Raw genomic sequence first — 20,283 nt, 5'->3', positions numbered from 1 at the left:
AATATATACTTTATTTTTCCATCAGCATCAACATTTTAAGCTGCTTTTGATTTTCATGTTTTCTCTTAAGAGCATAAAATTTACCTTTCCTGCCATTTATGTTTTATAGAAATTGAGTAACTATGAAATTAGTTAGCATGCAGAATTGTAAGCCTAGACAGAATCTAGAGTTCATTAACTTAATTGTTATAATCAGCACCTTACATTTCTCACAGTTAAGAGTTTACTTGACTATTTATCATTGTTAATAAATATTATTATTTAGCTATTTATTATTTTAGCTAAAATTACTAGAGAGGCAAAGTTCACTAACCTGGGTATATCAAATCAAGCTACAATGAAATAGTTAAAGAATAACCTTTTTATTGGTATTACAGCAAAGTTCACATAAAACATATATTCAAATTATGATTACCTCCAAGCTAGAACAGAATAAAACACAACTAACTGTACAAGTTAAATACAATAATAAAATCAAGGACTTCAGCTAAAATTTACTGGAAAAATATCAAAAAAGACTTTTGACAAAACAAAAATGATTAAAAAGAAAGCAAGTGACCTGATAAAATACTTGTTTAATTTTAGGAACACAGGATGAGGAGTAAGGCGTATTTCTTTACAATTTAAAAAACGTCCAGCTTGGAACATCTCTGACGTCCGTGTCCCTGCTTTGCTCACCCTTGCTGGCGGGCTAGCTGGCGGTGACGCTCTTTTCTGCTCTTCTGTGCTCTCGAGGCCTCGAATAGTCCCAGGGCCGGCGGTTCTCGGAGAAGCCATAGAGCTTCCTGAGGGCCACTCGAGCAGCTTCTTCTTCTGCAACCAGCACTGTCTCCCCGGGTCCTTCTGCAATCAACTTTTTATCACTAGAAAAAACCCCACAGTAGTCTGAAATTATATGCTGAATCATAAAACACAGCGCACAAATCAACTTTGCCTGATCACCTTCTGGCAATAATATTCACCAGAAGTAACAAACATTGTGCCATTTTTTCTTTCTACCAGCAGTGAATGAACTGCTGCTAAAGGATGTGCGTAAGGCTTGCCAATCTGAAAAGCAAGAGCATCTCATTTTGCTTTGTACTTCAATTAAAACTGAAGATGAGACTTTTTACAATACTATCAATGCTCTCCTTTGTGATGTCCTCCCTTGCTTTTATACCTGTGAAGTCCTACATTATATAAAGATTAGAAAAATATTCACCTAAATTTTAATCTAGTTACCTTAGATGCTCGCTGTTTACATGGAACACTCCAATCCACCTGAAACCAATTTGGGGCAGGTCAACTACCAAGAAAACTAAACACTCAGCATGGGTTGACTTACACATTTTAATGGACAACTAAACCCTTTCTTTTCCAGTTCAAGGCTCAATTGACTGTTCTAAGTGTGGATTAGGGTTAAATCTGTAACTTATGAGTCAAAACTTTAATTTTTCTACAGCAATACTTACATTAGCATATGCTCCATGAAATTCTAGTGAATAGTTGGTTAACAAAAGCTACAATTGGCAAACCATAGATAATTTACCTTCCCCAGCAGGAAAGGAAGTAGTGAATAGATAATCATGGGAATAAGATCTTAAAAATCTTTTAATGCAATTAGAGGTTATATTAAGAAACTGTGAGAAGTCAGTTTTTAAGGCTTCTGATCCATGTTACGAAGTTAAGATGAAAATGTTACTAACCAGTATAAACCAACAAAATACACGGGCAAAGCTGTGGTGCTCCCAGACTGCCTAGTAAGTCTAGATTCAGGAGCTGAAATCTTCCTTTTCTTCAGTTCTTCTGCCAGTAGCCCCATGGGATTTGTTATCTTCCACATCTCAAAGAGTTCTTTTCCAGTCATTTGAGTAATTAAGAAGTCCTACATATAAAAATATAATTTATACATTTAAATTAGTATAAAGAAAATAAAGATCATAGTTCAAAGTACACTTTTTACAGAAATTAAAAATTTAATGGGATTAAAAGGTACAAACAAACATGTATAAAATAAGCTACAAGGATATATTGTACAGCGTTGAGAATTTTGCCAGGATTTCATAGTTTAATGGAGTATAATCTATAAAAATACTGAATCACTGTTATACACCTAAAAATACTATTGTAAATCAATTATACTTCAATTGAAAAAAATAGATAAATAAAATGCACATTTGATCATGGAGATGTCCCACTTAGAACTCCTCCAGCTCTGTCTACATTGGCCTTTACAGGACCATCAAATACATGCTTCTTAGCGTGGCCAAGTATAGCGCTGCTCAAATGTTTAGGTGCTTAACTATCAACTGGAAAACTAGTTAGAACAGAGTCCCAGGCCCTCCTCACAGGGATTCTGACCAGCAGTCTGAGGTCGTGACTGGGAATTTGCATTTCTAACACGTTCTCAGTGTTGCTGATGCACAAGTTCAAAAGATCTTCCCCACGCTGCCTCTTCAAGGTCCAGACCCATCCCCATCACTTCCCCAGACACAAAATGATCTGACCACACAAAGCAACTCATAGTTCCCAAAGCAGCCACTCATCCTCAAGGTTTCTTCCTGGAGTACCTTCTTGGGGCAAGTGCCACTTCTGTAAAACTTCCCTAACCCTGCCAGAGTTAGGTGTTGCCTCCTCTGAGTTCCCTCTACACTGTTACAACACCTGAGAGCACCTCCCACACTCCACTCTATCTGCCTAAGGAGCTGGGAGCAAGACCCTGAGGGCAAGGATGGCTCCTGGGTTAGCTCTGGCTCCAGACCTCAGCACAGTGCCTGGCACACTGCAGACGATAAATATTAGGTGGACAAATGAATGAAATGAAATATTTCAAACCTGTCACTTCTACTGTGAGAGGTATCAAAGCTCTTGACTTGGAAACAGGTATTTGAATTATCTATCTCTACTAGTATCTACAATGGGAACTGTCAACAAAGATGCTAAAACATGGAAAACAAGCATTTCCAAAACAGTCTCATGATTACCTTGTGGAAACTTCAAAGAGGCGACCAGAAATTGTTCAGACAGTTCTAAGACTGCAGAAGCTAAAGTGATAGAGAATGGAAATCAAGAGACGAGTCTGTCACAATTTCTTTAGAAAAGCTATTTAATTGCAGGTGAAGGAGGAGGCAGGAGAGGCTTTCTTTTTCACCTCAAGCCTGAAGGGCTTCCAAGGGTCCACTAGCCTCTGAAACTGAGGCAAAGGGATGTTCAGTCAACTGGCAGCCAACACACGCTCCTGCTGAAAGACAACAGGCCAGCAGAAGCTGCCGGCAGCAGTAGGGTAGAAGTCTGCAACTGCTGCCAAAGGCATAAAATCCTTAAGACCTGGTGTGGAACTCACAGAATGGATGTCACTCTGAAAGGAATCCTTTCCAGGAAACCAGAAGCTGACAGCTAACACCCGTGTCAAGGAACGTGGTTAGAAGGTTCCAGCAGGAAAATGCTCCCTAGAGTCTTATTTTAAACACTGACCAGGCTCAGAAAGCATTAAACCAGCTTACAGTCATCGAGTCAAGTAATAGCTTCTGCTTTCCTTTCTCCTTCTGTTTCCCTGAGCTCCCACCCCAGATGGGTCAGTTAACAGACCTGCTTCCCAAAGGCAGACAGGTAGTTCAGCTCTGGTTGAGGAAGGAGGAAGACAGGTCTCACCTGTGAATGAAGTCTGAGTGTTGGTTAACAGGGATCCATCATGATCAAAATGATCAAACTCAGTCTCAAAACTAAGTGAACAGATTCCAACAGTAGGGATGCTGGTTCAAAAGACCTGCCATTCATGTGCAGCCATTATGGAAAACAGTACGGAGATTCCTCAAAAAACTAAAAACAGACCTACCATACGATCCAGCAATCCCACTTCTGGGTATATATCAGGAGGGAACACCAATGTTCACAGCAACACCATTTACAATAGCCAAGACATGGAAGCAACTTAAATGTCCATCGACAGATGACTGGATAAAGAAGTTGTGGTATACTGTGGAATACTACTCAGCCATAGAAAAGAATAAAATAATGCTATTTGTAGCAACATGGATAGACCTGGCAACTGTCATTCTAAGTGAAGTAAGACAGAAAGAGAAAGAAAAATATCTTATATTACTTATATGTGGAATCTAAAAAAAAAAAAGACAAACAAACTATTTACAAAACAGAAACAGACTCACAGACATAGTAAACAATCTTATGGTTACTGGAGAAAGGAAGTAGGAAGGGATAAATCTGGGAGTTTGAGATTTACAAATGTTAGCCACTATATATAAAAATAGATTTTTAAAAAAGTTTCTTCTGTATAGCACAGGGAACTATGTTCAATATCTTTTAATGAAACCTTTAATGAAAAAGAATATGAAAATGAATATATCTGCATATATGCACGACTGGGACATTGTGCTGTACACCAGAGACTGACACATTGCAACTGATGCTATTTCAATTAAAAAAAAATCCCAACTCTGCTTCTTCCAAAAAATATATATATATAAATATATATAAAATATATATATATATAAATGTATGTATATATACACATTAAGTAAAAGAAAAAACAAAGACCTGCCATTCAAAGGTCTGAATCAAGACTGTTTCGTGACTTGAAGTGACTGCCTGGAATATTCATCATGTAAGAGAGACCGAAACCTCATTCCACAGCAACATATAAAACTTCTCCCAATTAATAAATTCTAAAAGGACACTGGAGTTAAGTCATACCAATTATTTAAGTATTTTAATTAGCTAAGCTACTGGTTAACAAAGAGTTAGGTGCACATGATAGGGACTCAGAAATCCAAGATTTGATCACTTAGAAGAACAGAACAACAGTTAGTACTTAAGTAGGGAGCTCCCTAAACACACTAGGCCCTCCAAGAGTGTCCTTTCGACTCATTCATTCACTAAACATCTACTAAGCATCTATCATGTAGGCACTATCCTTGGATCTAAGGATTAAAGCTAAAGCCATGAGTGAGCTCACAACCCAGAATTTAATACTCACCTCTGATGACATTCTAGTAAGAGTCAACTGGAGTAATTAAGTACCATAAAAAAAAAAAAGTTTAGGTCTTTCCCAGTTTTGGTAGGGAGAAAAATTCACATGTAACCTGCCAAGGTCATAGAGTAAAGAAATTACATACAAAAAAATAATTTTTCTTTCTGTCCACCTCAAGCAGGTCCCAGCATGTGCAATTAATAACCACCTACCCTGATGAAAAGTGCAGTCCTCTCAGGTCCGCTGCTCTGTAGCAGGGCTCCGATCACTGCAAAGAAAGTCTGCCGTAATACAGGCGGGGGGACTGGGAATTCTGCACTCAGCGTTAACTGCTCCACTGCCAAGTTTCTAGCCACGTGACACACAACTTCCTCACCGGTGAGAAAGTTAACCAGACTCTTAACGCCTTCAGTGGGCAAGTCTGGGAATGCGTCCTCAAAAACCTGTGTGAGGCAAGTTTGTGAAAAAGATGCCCCTTGTTCAGACAGTTCTTGATTATCTTTAAGGTTCAGAAGAACAGCTTCTTTCTCTATTCCAAGTTTTTGACGTTTGGCCTCCTCACTTTTAATATAGCAGCTATTAACAAATGCAGTTTTGAGAAGATCTAAGGAAAAGGCTTCCTGTAACCGAGGGCCAAATGCTTGTATTTCAGCATGGTAATCCCAGTTGGGCTTCTCTGAACTGAAAATGTAGAACAGAAGACAGTAAGAGATGGCAAAGAGAACAACAAAGTGTTACTACCGTGCAAACATTTCTTCATTGTGATGCATTTTTATTAATTACATAAAGGAAATTTTAAAAGATTGAGTGTCATTTTAATGCCAGACTGATTTTCCAAAAATTAAAACTCAAGTCATATGATTACTTGTGGTTCTTTACCAGATTAATTTTCCATTTGAGCCAACTGCCACGTCAAAGTGATTCTTCAGCATCAGAGACTAAGCCAAAATCCTAACTTTTAGCTTATTTCTGCTCTAACCATGGAACTACACTTTATAATTCGATATGAAATACACGTTGTAATTTCAAAGGTTCAAGCCATAAACAGTAAATAGATTATATTTATCTTGTATTTAATTGATTTAAGTTTTGAAAGCATCCATTTAAATTAACTTTAAATAACCTCACATCAATATTATAAGTAGGTTAAAAATTCATAATCATTCTCAAGAATGACTAAAAGGTCTTTTCTTAAAGAAAAATAATAAACCGAAAATAAAACTTTTTAAGTAAAAACGGACAGCGAAATATAAAGATCTGGGTTGTGGTGGGGAGGTTATAGTTCAAGTGGTAGAGTGCATGCTTAGTATGCATGAGGTCCTAGGTTCAATCCCCAGTACCTCCATTAAAAAACTACCTTCCCCCTGCAAAAAAAAAAAAAAAAATCTGTATTGTTAAGTCGTAAGATGTATACAAATCTATATAACCCATAAAGTTTCTTCCCACTTATAAAAGCCTAACATGATTAACCTCACAATAATCAAAGAAATGTGACTTGAGAACTTGAGGAGAAACGCTGTTTTATTATTCTTTTTAGTTAAAGAACTTAATATTCTATGTTGAAGGTATATAGGACTATGAATACGTATATTCCTACTAGTAGCTGCATAAACTGGATCAACTTTTTTTGAGGGTAATATTAAAGTAGTTATCAAAATTTCATACTATATTTCCAGAGTAATAACTTCAAAGTTATTCACTGTTACGTCGGTTGTAATGACAATAATACGGAACTCAAATACCCATAAATGGAACCATGAAAGAGTGAGGTGCATCTACTCGTTCGGCTACGTGTCAAAGACACATTATTATAAGAGAAAAAGATGCAATATCTCATGTATAGTAGCATCTCTTTGGAGCCATAAAGATCTGCATCTCTTTCTATCACACCCTCTACTACTGGAATAAGAAATAATTACAGCAGAAACCTGAAATCAAATTGTTTTCCTTTTCCCCTGGACAAGGGACTTGTGATTGTATACTTAATTTTTTCCCTTGTCCTAAATCGCAATATTGTGCAGTGCTTTCCTTCCTCTTACCTGTACCCAAAGAATTCTCAGGCATTACAAACCAGGAGCTACAACACCCAAGCCCACATAAAGGTAACCCTCCAGCCGGCCTCTTTTCTCACAATTCTCAGTTGATACGATCTAAGTGGAAGCCTCGAAGCTTAGGGGCAGTCACGCTCCCAACCCCTCGGCAGAAGTCCATTCCCTTTGCCTCGGGCCACGTGTCCGCGTTCCACGGGCGTCTGTGTGGCAAAACTCCTACACTCAAGCCAGGAGATCGCCAGAGGTGAGCAACCCTTCCCGCCGCCCGGCCGAAGCCGCGGGGGAGGGGCCCCGGGTCCTCGACCGCCACCCCGACCCCTTCCCGAGGCGGCTCCTACCGGCGCACGGGCGGCGGCGGGCACCGGAGCAGGCGCCACCGCTCTAACTCCTTCTGGAAGCGGAAGGCGGCGCGGAATCCCTTCTTCACTCCCCGGACCGGCAGGAGAGAGGGAGCGGCGGGCGCCAGGAGGCAGCGAGTCCCCCGCAGCAGCAGCCCCACCAGCCCGGATGCCATTATGCCATTGCAAGGGAGAAAGCAATGGAGAGCGGAAGGAAAAAAGCCGGACCAGTGTCGCGGTAACACCGTTCCCCCCAAAATGCGGAAACACAGTTCTCCCAGGACGCGCAGAGCCGAGCGAGGCCGAAGCGGAGTCCGAGCGGATCCGGAGCGCAGCGGCCGGTCGCCTGCGGCGGCTTTACTGCGCGTGCGCACGTCCTGGTTTTTTTTTTTTGCCCACGTGGAAATTATTCGCCTGTAAACAAGGCTTGAGGAGCATTCCGAGCTAGAAATTTCTCCAAGAAGTTGTTTCATCCTATCAGTTACTGTCCTGTTCCTTACTCTCATTACAGTAAAAGACGTTTCACGGTAAAAACAAAACAAAACAAAAACTTTAATCCTCGAAAAGAGAAAACACTTCTTAATAACATGTATTTGGAGTTCCAGACCATCTATCCAAACACACTTTGTAAGCAAATATTTACCTGGTACATCTCCAAAAGCCTTCTTTTCAGGAACCCTCGACTAAGAGGTGCTGACTTAGCTCAAATTAAAATTTTTATTTGAAAACAATCTAACAGGACCCACTATTTTAAAAAAGAAAAAAAAAGGAAAGAAGAAAGAAAAGGGAATTAACATCAACATGGAAACAGTGAACCTATGTCATTTTTTCCTTTATCTTTCACTCTTTAGCAATGTGGTTGTATTATTTTTCTACTGAATTATTAATACAATTTTAAATCTAATGCTAATTCACAAAGGAAGGCAGTCCAAATTCTCAATTTTGAGTTGTCTTCCAAACACCTAGACTTTCAAAGGGGCACCTCCTTCTGCATTCTCTCTACTTGTTAACGGCATTATCAACCCCCGTAGTCACCCAGATTGGGCTCCTATGTCTTCAGTTGTTCCTGTTTCCACAAACACACTCTTTTGTCCAGTTGCCAAGTACTTTTTCAATTTATTTCCACAGCAGCTACCCGATGGTAGCCTACCTCTTCCCCAGGTGATCGTAATCAGCCTCCATTGTAATCAGTCTTATACCTTCCTCTCTTCCCTGGACACATCTCAGCTACATTCATCTCCCTGAAACACAGACCCAAGCACATTACTTAGCTCAAGAGTCTCCAACCTTAGGACCTGGCAAAGATTTTCTCCTTGACTGAACTTCAGTCAGGCTTCTCTAAGCCCTCTCCTCAAAGAGGTTTTGACCTTAAGAGAAGTTGGTGTCCACCCTTGTCAGGCCTGCATCACCAGGTTTCAGCAAGATCCTGTTAAGTCAGTTTAGAGACACTCCCCCGTCCTTAATATCTGATCACCCTCTATGATATCTAATCAAATTCATAAGCCTCACTATCCTCCAGGGATAGTGGCCTGCCTTCTGCAAGAATTCTGTCAACTAAGTTTAGCCAGAATCCCCCATTACCCCTGATGTTTCATCTTAGTATTTTTCTACCCACTGACAGCCCCCTGCCCCAACCCGACTTCTTGGCTATAAATCCCCGTTTGTCCGCACTGTGTTAGGGGTTGAGCCCAGTTCTATGCTGGGGTCTCTTTTCCTCTGTTGTAATAGTTCCCAAATAAAATCTGTTATAAACTACTATCCAGCTCTGCTTTTTTTTTTTTTTTTTTTACAGATCAAACAACTTAAACAACTTAGCTTAATCCTTCTAGAGGAATAATTTGAATGGTTCATTCCAGCCTGTAAAAGCATTCCTTCCCCATGGGGAGGGAGGGAAGGAGGGAGGTAGGAAGAAGGGGGTTTTGCACACATCACAAAACAAGCTGCTGAATTTCTGGGTGAAGCAAATTCTTTAAAAAGAGGTGAGAGAGGATCATGTTTGCCTTTGTATTACACTGCGTGTGAAGTATTGAAAATTAACGGACCATCAATCAAATAAATGAAACAGAAGAAAGCACGGGGAACTGCTATTTCTGCAATATCCCTCTTATTAAGAGAAGTAATCCAATCTAGTTGGAGCACAATGTTAAGTGAAGTGTCTTTGTATTGAAAGTTTCTCAGTAATACAATGAGAACACTGCTTGCATACCAGAAATGTTGGGTCTCAAGAGATTTCTCCTACTAATGTAACTCACTGAGCTCAGAAATTAACCAGGATTTTTATTCACACATGCATTTGTTCATTTATTCAATAAACACATACTGAAAGGACTACTTGATTCCAGAACCCAGGCTCAGAAAACTTCAAGGAGAGAAAGGCCCTTTTTCCCCCTCTTAAGACCTTGGTTTCCCTTGAAACTGCTGTGATCCCTTTTTTGATCAAAAGTCACAAAATGTCAAGAACAGTGGGTCAAGGTGAGGTGGAAGAATGGACAAAGTCACACTTAGGAAGAGAAGATTAAGTGATGAGGGTTCACTTTAACCTCTGGAGAATACTTTAATCCTTTGTTGTTTTGACGCCAGGGATGTTATTTATATATTCCTTCAGTGATGGTGCAGGCAGTTAGAACATGTGCACAGAAAGCTGAAGAATGAGGTTAGTAAGCTCTATAACGGGCTTCTGCTGGACAATGGGGCAATTCTGAACCAACAGAGGTTACCCACAAATATCTCCTAGATTAGCTAAGGAATAAGTACCAAATATTGGTCTTTAATCCAACCCCTAGGAAAAATTGAGGAAAGAAATAATTATCATCAAATAAAACTTACTACAGTTAAAATGGTCCAAAATTTAAAATTAGGGTTATTGATAAATACAGACAGAAAATCATGTCATCTTCACCAAATTTAACATCTGCAAACTTTTGTTTTGGAAATTTGAGTTGGTAGATATAATGGCCAAAAACAAATAAACAGACAAACAAAAAAAAGGAAACAAAACTCATGACAGTAAAAAAAATGATTAGCAAAAAGCTTTGGTAAAACTGAGCAATAATAAAATCTTAATTATGAAATAAATGTGAAAAAGATTTTCTCTCTAGAAAGTGGACATTACCCAACCCTTTAACCTTTGTGGGTACAGATTCTTTTTCCTGTCACTAGAGATACTTTTGAGAAACAAGTTTGAGAAAGTATGGGGAAGAGAGCCTCAAATGTAGCATCTCCACCATGAACCAATGTTTCTTGATGCATCAGCTAAACCGAGCAATGCTTGGATCTGAGTGAGAGAGGGGACCTATAATAATAAAGGGAATGTTTTAAAGGGTGACTAAAAAGTAACCTTGTGAAGATGTAAGACCACTATAGTTAGAATCCTGAAACTTCAAAACCCACCTTTTTAAAATAAAATAAAATAAATCAAGTATTACAAAGTGGTTTGAACTTTTTGTAATCTGGTTGTTAGCCTGGCTATGGTGTCTGCTTGGTAAAACCCAGAGAACAGTATAAAAGAAGGCCTGGCAAGACTACTGGACAGGATCATCAAGTCTTTTCTCCATGGGATGAAACTGTATCTCCAATATTTTTTGGCAAAGCCTAAGGAGATGAAGCTTGTCCAAAACCAAGAAGTCAATGTAGAGTGCATTTTTATTTTCCTCCATAGATTTAACATGTTTTGAACTGATAAACATTAATTAGTTATGTATAACAACATCTGCAGAAAGACGCTGATAATTTTTTGAAGTATCTCCTCTTGATTAGAGTTAACTAGATCATAGCTATTAAAAGAATAGCTAAGAATCTGGATACTGCATGTGAATAAGATATTCTTTATGAGGTACCCATTTACATTGGTCATATTGTTGATATCCATTTTTTAATAATTCATTAGCTAAATATTACATTATGATTTACTTCTATGACATCCTATTTCCAGTGAGTTCTACCATGTAGTCTTCATGATGCTGTTTGTTAAGTATCAGGATTGTAGTAATTGTACCAGTCAGGGTCCAATCAAGAAAATGGGACTCATACCTGATGGTTCAGTGGAGAGAATGTAATTCAAAGAACTAGTTACAAAGGTGTCAGAAGAAACCAAAAGGCCAAAGAGGGGCCGTGTGGTAACCTAGAGATAGCAACCTCAAGACTAGAAGGACAGAGCGGGGGATGGCACCAGAGCAGGAATACCTGCAGAGACCACCTTTGGATAGCAGAGACAAAGCAGGGAACTTACGTCCAGTGGGAACCGGAGCCAAAGAGGAGACACACCCCCTAAGCCGAGAGAAACTGGGAGAAGTACCCAGGTTTCTCATTTCCTCCTGCCTACTAATCACCCACCACTGTGTCCCAGGAAACATACAAATGTTTCAGGAAGCAAGTTGGCAAGGGAGTCTGGGAAATGCAGTTTGCAGACGTCAATTTCCAGGAATATAAAGTGTGCAGGGGCAGGGCAGAGGGCAAGTGAAACTGAAAGCAAACAGTCAAATGACTAGTATGGTAACTACATTTAAAGTATCAGGGAAAGTCAAGGCCAAATTAGAACGCTGACCCATTAAGCAAGCATGCTTTACTTGATGCAAAGTTTAAAACTTTTTGTTAAAAGAAATAATATTTCTTTATTTATTATCATCACCATTATTATAATAAAACTATAAAATATCCCCTCAAGGAAGTCTATCATAAGATATAGGTATCAATAGTCATAGAAGGTGATGGCAGGACAGATGTTTAGAGATGATCAGGTCTGAGGTAAGGAACCTGTGTTAACAATAATAGCTACATACATAATCTCTGCCTTCTACATGTCACCGATAAAAGGTATTATGATTCCATATTAGAGACATCAAATCGGTAAAGACACTAACTAGCTTGCCAAACATTTCTCTGCTAGTAAACAGCAAAGTTCTCTGACTCTAAAGGTCACATTCTTCATTGTTAGGCTACTTGGCTTGCCCAAGGTCACACAGCTGGCAGCCAACAGTAGATCATTATCAATAGACTCCACCTTCTGACTCAGCAGGACAGCTCAGAGATCAGCTGTCTGTGTGTGTACCTAGAGTCCCTCAGTTCTGAGAAACCTGTTAACAACCTTCTACTATTACCACTTGAACCCACCCCAATCAGGTTTTGCCTCTTCCACTCCAGGGAAACTTCCCGTCATTTTACTTGACTCCTCTGCAGCATTTGACATAGTTGGTCACTCCCTTCTCCTTAGAAAACACCTTTCTTTGTTGGCTTCATGACAACACACACTGATTTTATTTCTTCCTGGCTTATAGGGGCTCCTGTTGGAGGAAGTCATCAAGAGGGCATGACTGCTGTGGATCTAGCCAATCCAAGCTACTCGCTTCCTTCCCTGTTGGGAATGTGTGTTCTGCCCATCGATCCCACAATGGGAGCTATTTCAAAGACTCAGCCTTGAGAGAGCAATATATTGTTGAGATCATTTGGACAGTGTAGGATGTAGAGATCTACTTGTCTTGTGATCATCCAAGACAAGCCTCCTACGTAAGATCTTTTGCTTATTAAAACAGCCACCTTCCAATCTGGAAGGGTCTGCCTCTTTGATCTCTCCTTGCTTTCCTATGGGCTGGTTTCAAATTTTACCTGGGAACTCCCAAGGGTGGAAAGTCCCAAAGGTATAAACCAATAGCTCTTTCTCGGTCTCCTTTCTGATCCCTCCCTCTCTTGTAAACTTCTAAATGTTGGTGTTTCCAAGGACTCAGCCCTCCACATATCTGGAGAAAACTCTAACTCAAAAAGATACATGCACCCCAATGTTCATAGCAGCATTATTTACAATAGCCAAGACATGGAAGCAACCTAAGTGTCCATCAACAGACAATTGGATAAAGAAGGTGATATATATATATGATGTGAGATATCTATCTACCTATATATACACATGTATGCATACACACACACACACACACACACAATGGAATATTACTCAGTGATGAAAAGAATGAAATAATGCCATTTGCAGCAACATGGATGGACCTAAAGATTATCATATTATGTGAAGTTAGTCAGATAGAGAAAGACAAATATCAAATATCACTTATATGTGGAATCTTAAAAAAATGATACAAATGAACTTATTTACAAACCAGAAACAAACTCAGACATTGAAAACAAATTTATGGTTACCAAAGGGGAAAGAAGGGGTCCGGGGGAGGAATTAGGAGTTTGAGATTAGTATATACACACTACTGTTTATAAACTAGATAAACAAGGACCTACTGTATAGCACAGGGGACTGTATTTAATATCTTGTAATAAACTATAATGGAAAAGAATCTGAAAAAGAATATATATATATATATATATATATTATATATATAACTGAATTGGCACATAGTAGGTGTACAGTTTGTGGAAGAGATGAATAAATACATATATACATATATATATATATAACTGAATTACTTGGCTGTACACCTAAAACTAACACAACATTGTAAATCAACTATACTACAATAAAAAAAATTTTAATAAAATAAAATAAAATTGAAGGCAAATTAAGCCAGTCTTCCGCTCAAAACCCTCCAATGGCTTCTCATCTCACTTAAAGTAAAAATCAAAGTCTGTACTGTGGCCTCAGGGCTCAACATGGTCTGTCTGGTGACCCCTCTGTCCTCATCTCTGGCTACATTCTTCATTCACTCTGCTCCAGACTTATTGTCATCATCATTATTATGATGGCTGCCTTCCATTCCTAGAAAACCCCAGGCATGTGCTCACCTCAGGGCCTTAGCACTTGCTGTTCCCTTTTCTAAGAGTCATTTCTCCCACATTTCCACACTGCTTACTCCCTCCTCTCCTTGGCTCAAATGTCCCTTTCTTAGTGAGGCCTTCCCTGGCCACCTGTCTCAAGGTGCATTCTTAGGAGACAGAAATTGGCACACAGGGTATTTTTTGGGGGTTGTTAGCTGTGAAGGGAGGGAGATGTAATTAGGCAGGAGGATTCCACTACAACACAGGCCTGACAAAGCCTCAGCCAATCAAGGAGAGAGTTCTGGAGCTGGTATAGCTCAGCCGTGGGGCCTGTATCAGGTTGAAACAGCCTGGCCTTCGTATGCCTGTCTCCTTCAGTTATTGAATTTGGGCTGCTGCGTGGTGAAGGGCATCACTTGACCACCGTGGTTCCCTACAACTGAGGCAGACTCTGAAGGAGACAAGAGCTAGGCTCTGTCTGCTGACAGCCCTCCTTCCATGAAGGCAGACTGCAGTGAATCTTCGATCTGCTAAACCCTCCTGCTTAAAACTGCAGCCCCTTCTATGGTCCCTATCACCCTTCCCAGCTTTATTGTCTCTATAGCATTTAACATCTTTTAATATATTATGTAATTCCCTCATTTATTTTATTTATTATTTGGTTCCGTCACTGGAATATAAGTTCTAATGGTCGAGTGACTTCTGTCTCTCTTGAGCACGGCTGCATTTGGAGTAGCACTGGGCTCATAGCAGGCACTCGATGAATATTTGCTGTTTGAAGAAAATTGTTCAAGAGTTTATCTAGCCTTTCTACTGTGTGAGCCTTGTAGGGTGCATGTCTTCTTTCTGTCATCAGCGTATGGCACATAGCAGGTGTACAGTTTGTGGAAGAGATGAATAAATATATCTGTGAATAGATATTATTAACTTCATCATAAGAAAGTAGTAGTACAGCCCTGTTCAATAGAAATACCATGTGAGCCACATTATGTAATTTAAAATTTATTGGTCATATTAAACATAAGAGGAATCAGACAAAATTAATTTTAATCTTACTTAATTCAATACATCTACATTGTATCATTTCAACATAATCAATATAAAAATTATTAGGGTAGTAACTTACCTACTTTTTGTTCTGTATTAACTCTTTAAAATCTGGTGTGTATTTCACACTCACACCACATTTCAATTTGGAATGGTCACATTTCAAGTGCTGGATACCCACGTGGACAGTACAGCTGTAGTACAATTCTGCAATTCTGCACTCAGAATAAGATAGAGTGTGGGAGGGTGTGGGTTGGAGGGAGGTCTCTGGAGTCAATGACTTTTTGGGTCCCGTTCATGACCCTTCAACTTACTAGCTGTTGGTGTTCTCTAGCTAAAAGCCACCGGGAACACACATGTAGTGGAATATGTGTTGAGCTGATTGTTTGTTGGAGGAAGAGAGCATATCCTGGGAATCCTGGGGAGTCAGTGATAAAAAGAACTTACAGGATTTAGGTTTCTGCAAGGTAATTTTGGGAAGGGTTTGAGGAGAAAGGGCTTCCATCTGGACTGGATGCCATCAAGGTAATCCTATGATTGGATGTCTTAGTAAGTCTTTGTCTAGGTGCAAGAAGAGGCTAAAGGTATAATTGGTAAAGAAACAAGAATCATTCACACTAGCCAGAATGGTGGTGGTGGTGGGGGGGTCTATCATTTTTGAGGTTTGGCTAATGTTCATGTTTTGGTTGTGTTTAGGGACTGTGTATGAAGTGGATTTATTTATGTTTATGAAATCCAGTCCCCCTAAATCTGAGTTCCCCTGCCAGGTTTATGATCAACCTCTCTACCTAAGACTTTATTCCCTTTCTTGTCCCACCCCTGTTCCCCTCAGGATTGAGGGGTATTAAAGAAAAGCATGGGTTGAAACCAAGCAGGACAAACAAGCCTTTCTGTGTCCCCCGTTTCTTGTTTGCAGAGAAGGCTTTAGTCCCCTAGTACTTCCCTGAGTTCTAAAGAACAGACTCAGTTACTAATTATGGAATTGAGGGAACACAGAAACAAAGGAAAAGTAGTCAAGCAAGAAAAGTAATGACAGCTTAAACAACAGTTTAGCGATTGTTAAACTAAGGGATAGACACAACAATCTGTTTTGCAGAAACTAAGACATTCCTCCCACACCCACCCAGGTGGAGGACAGTGAATACAGAGGGACCAAAAGCTCGTGAACCCCAAACTCAGTGGAACCAGATGGTGGATGATTAAGATTCCAAAACATAACTTGTTACTTCATCACCAACCAATCAGAAGAAAGACTGTGTGCAGCACCCCTCATCCCAAATGTTACTTTTAAAAACCCTTCCCTGAAAGCCATCAGGGAGTTTGGGTCTTTTGAACACAAGCTGCCCATTCTCCTTGCTTGATCCCCTGCAAATAAACGCTGTACTTTCCTTCATCATAACTGGGTGTCAGTAGACTGGCTTTGCTGCGCTGTCTGCTACCAGACCCAAATTCAGTTCAGCAATGTAAGTAAATTATGCTCCACAGGAACCAGCTGTCTCCTTTCAACACCCAACTCTGGCTGACAGTCGGTCAAGGGCTGCTTTTCTCTTTCTCATAGCTATGTGACCTCAAGCAAGTAATTTAACTTCTCCATGGTTCAGTTTTCTCATCTCCAAACTGAGACTACAAGAGCATATATCTCTTGATCTCTTAAGGTTATCAGTAGTGAGATAATTCACGTTAAAAAAAAAAAACAAAAACCTGTGACAGTGACTGATATATAGTCACCACTCAGTGAGTGTCTTTCAAAGATTCTAAATTGCACTCTATTTTTTCACACTTTAAAACGTCTGAAATGGGCAGCGATGAAGTCCAAAATCTTCTTAGAATAGATACAATTTAGTAGTAGTATTTTCAGAAGGCTCTGATTTGGGGGACAGTTCCTCTTCACCGCCAACTGCTCGATTCATTCCCGCGGGAATGACCTTACTTTTCAACCTTTGAAACTTTCTCCACTTCTGGGGCGAGCCCCGACAGGCCTCTCTTTCCGGCACGTAATTTTAGATGCGCGACTTCCTTAGCCAATACGGGCTGCGGCGGCAGCACTCGAGAACTTACGGCGGCGCGGCACCCACGCGGCCCCGGAGCCAAAGCCAAACCGGCGCGTCCCCGCCCGCCCGGCCGTCAGCTGATGGCCCGCCCGCCGAGGAGGCCGCCGCCGCCGCGCGAACATGGCGGCCGAGATCCACTCCAGGCCGCAGAGCAGCCGCCCGGTGCTGCTGAGCAAGATCGAGGGGCACCAGGACGCCGTCACGGCCGCGCTGCTCATCCCCAAGGAGGACGGCGTGATCACGGCCAGCGAGGACAGGTAGGCCAGGGGGTCCTGCGCGGGGCCGAGGCGCGACGGGGGCGGCCCGGGCTCCCGCCTGCGACCGGGTGTGGGGACCGTGGGGGTCGGCGGCCTCGTCCCTCTCCGCATGGGGGCGTCCACGGCCCCCGGGTCGCGCGATCCTGTGCCCCCTCCGGCTCCTTGGCCTTTAGGATGCCCCCACTCCCGCCCGGTTCCAGCCCGCGGGTCCTGCGAGTCTCCATCCCCGCCGCGCCCCTCCGGCCCGCGATCTCCGTCCACTGCGCTCGGCCAGCCCGAGACCCGCATCCCTGCCGGGACCTCCACGGTATCCCTCTAGCCCGGGACCCTCGCCGCCGCCTCCTCTCCTTTGTGGGATTTCGCTCGGAGCTGGAAGCGTCCGGACCCCTGGGGGTTGCTTGGCCCTTCGCGGACAGTGCCCAGCTGCCTTCTCCGGGCGCCGGGACTGGCGGCTGGTTACCGCGGGACCTGGTGCCAGGGATTCCCTTCTGGCAGAAAACCTCCCTGGACTTTCACGCCCTTCCTTTCAGCTTTACGCAGGGGTTTGTTTACACCCCTTTCGAGCTACACCAGGTCCCTGGATCAGTTATTTTGCCACAGCTGCTAGAACCGCCTGAATTGTTAAATACAAAGTAGTTTTTTTCCCCCTCTAAAAGTGACTCCTTAAGAAAAGACTTAAAATAATAATAAGCGAAGCTTTTATTTTAAAGAAAATTTTCCATGTCCACCATTAATGGAAAGCCAGTTGTCACTTGTAAAAAATTAAACTAATAGCTAAAATATGTTAATCTGTGTGAACCTTTAGTCAGCTCTGTCTTGTACCAAGACGTCTGGCCCACCATACTTTGGGACGCACTGATCTGATTCGATTTTCTCATTTTACCCAAGAGGAAACTGAGGCCCATGGAGAGGCACGGAGATACTGGTGACGCTACAAATACAACCCAGGACTCCCTAAACCAGCTGTCTGGTCTTCCCAGGGCTGTGTGATTGGATTGGAGAGATTATTTGCTTTAAAACTTTAGCGTTTTTAAAACCCTAAAAGTTTAAAAGGTTAGTGGCTTTACCATGGAAATTTGGACGAAATGACTGTGTGAAACTGGGCTTCCTGAGTATGATGAGTGGTCTCAAGTGGCGAGGTTACACAAGTGGAAGGACTTTCTGGAAGAAGGAAGGTACTGCTGTTCTAGCGTAGAGGCGGAGTCCAGCATTTTGTAATCTGTCTTTTGAAGTCAGGAGCTTTGAAAAGGACCTGTCCCGAATGGGAAGAGGAAACCTGAAGCCCCCAGCGCCTGTTTGACCTTTGTATTTTGCTTTAGAGTGAGTTTATTGTGAGCCGGCAGTTTACATGCAGTTGACCTCAAACAAGGTAGGGAGTGATTGGTAGGACCTGGGTGTGGATATGAGAGCAGGAAGGGAGGGGGGAAGGAGGGGTGCATGAGCCACAGGGAAAAGAGGAGAATGTGAAAAAAAAACGAAGGACAAAATAATGATATTTGCATCATAGATGCAGGCAGTGCTTTATACAAGTTAGCTGTCTTTATTCAGTAAAATATTTTATTCATGACTCATGTGTGTTGAGTAAATTGCTGAATGTTTGAGATTACTGGCCAGGAGCAGTGCTGACCAGTGTTTTATGGAAAGTGATATTACTGAGCTGCTGTGGGACTGAAATGTTCTGGGGGAGCCTCCCATCAGCTCATTTTGTCACTGGGACGCAGCAGGGACCTGGCCGATGACTGGACCAGGCGAGGGTTGGGGCTCTGAGTTTCTAATTTGTGTTTATCAGGCCTTTGGAACTACCTGGAAGGTAGGACACTCTTTTTAGCAGGTGCTACACTTAATGATACCCATGAAAGCTCACGGCTGTGGGTTTCTGTTGTTGTTGCTGTCGTTGTTGTATGTGGTGGTTTGTTTTTACGTTGTCATAAATATGAGGCAAGTCCTCAGTCATTTATTTATTCACTTATTTATTTAGAAATACTGTACTTAGTGAGTGCCAGGCCCTAGAGATACAACAGGGATCAACAGTCATAGCACCTGCCCTCACAAAACTTCTGATTCATTTATTTTATGGCCCCCAACCTGAAGGAACCAGCCTGATGAGGAAGCAGGCACTGATCGCCTTCATTCATCAAACAAGCATTTATTGGACACTTCTTGTGTGCCTGGCCTGTGCCAAGTCTGTAGGTAAAAAAAAAAAAAAACTGACTTTGAAATTGCTGTTTCCAAAGGGCCGGATGGTGTGGTGAAGAGATGGCCCTGTACTCTCGGCTTCCTGGGTGCTGGGGAGACACAGAGGACGGAGGGTTCTTGGTTGAGGGCTGGGCTTCCAGGAAAGCCTCCTGGAAGAGATGTCGTTGCAGAGAGGAATGGTCTGGGTGAAGGAAGGAGGGGTGCGCATCCTTGGTGCAGGCAGAGGGAGAGGACGGGAGGAAATAGCCAGACGTACAGAACCACAGTTATTTCTAGGTGTCTGGAACAAAAGGCATACTGAGAGCTGGAAGGCCCAGTGTCCAGTTCCAGAAGGATCTTCCTCGGGTGCCGCTCTTAGGAATTTGGATATTAGTTTGCAAGCTGTGGGGGACCATCAGAGAGTTCAGAATAAGCAAATGACATGATCAGAATTTGTACTTCAGAAGTAACAATAGTTAACCTTTCAAAAGTCCCTTCCCTCTCTCAGTGCAGAATGAGATCTCTGTATGTGGTGCCTCCAGTCCTCACATCTCCCCACAAGGTGGGTACAGCCGCCTTCTCTTCTCTGCAGTTCCAAAATGCAATGTATTTTAAAAGTCAAGTGTGTTTTGTTGGTTTTTGTGAGTTGGGCCTGAAAACTCATTGGTGCTAAAACTTGAGCTGCAT

The 20,283-nt window shown here is 41.7% G+C and overlaps 2 protein-coding genes across 2 annotated transcripts in view; one reads left to right on the top strand and one right to left on the bottom strand.

The window, feature by feature from the left end:
- Positions 1 to 343: 343 nt before the first annotated feature.
- Positions 344 to 7,570, bottom strand: MRPL44 (mitochondrial ribosomal protein L44). Its single transcript, XM_010979107.3, has 4 exons — positions 7,356 to 7,570; positions 5,179 to 5,647; positions 1,686 to 1,864; positions 344 to 863 (listed from the first exon to the last, which is right to left on the bottom strand). The coding sequence occupies exons 1-4, from the start codon at positions 7,529 to 7,531 to the stop codon at positions 692 to 694; spliced, it is 996 nt and encodes a 331-aa protein (XP_010977409.1). The 5' UTR covers positions 7,532 to 7,570; the 3' UTR covers positions 344 to 691.
- A 9,662-nt stretch (positions 7,571 to 17,232) lies between these two features.
- The window catches only part of WDFY1 (WD repeat and FYVE domain containing 1), a 43,606-nt gene continuing 40,555 nt past the window's right edge, over positions 17,233 to 20,283 (top strand). The window contains exon 1 of the mRNA XM_031452267.2: positions 17,233 to 17,421. Coding sequence (XP_031308127.1) covers positions 17,285 to 17,421 — 137 coding nt within the window. The 5' untranslated portion in view covers positions 17,233 to 17,284. The remainder of the gene's footprint in view (positions 17,422 to 20,283) is intronic.

This window comes from Camelus dromedarius, chromosome 4 (assembly GCF_036321535.1).
Source record: "Camelus dromedarius isolate mCamDro1 chromosome 4, mCamDro1.pat, whole genome shotgun sequence".
NCBI lineage: Eukaryota > Metazoa > Chordata > Mammalia > Artiodactyla > Camelidae > Camelus > Camelus dromedarius.
This window is presented reverse-complemented; position numbering and strand designations above follow the sequence as displayed.

What these genes read in the sequence shown, in the direction of transcription:
- MRPL44 (XM_010979107.3), bottom strand. Translation starts at nt 7,531, where the DNA reads ATGGCATCCGGGCTGGTGGGGCTGCTGCTGCGGGGGACTCGCTGCCTC. An exon ending in CCGCCGCCGCCCGTGCGCCG is followed by an intron (nt 5,648 to 7,355) that starts GTAGGAGCCGCC and finishes CTACATTTTCAG; the next exon opens with TTCAGAGAAGCCCAACTGGG. An exon ending in TATTTTGTTGGTTTATACTG is followed by an intron (nt 864 to 1,685) that starts GTTAGTAACATT and finishes GGTTTTTTCTAG; the next exon opens with TGATAAAAAGTTGATTGCAG.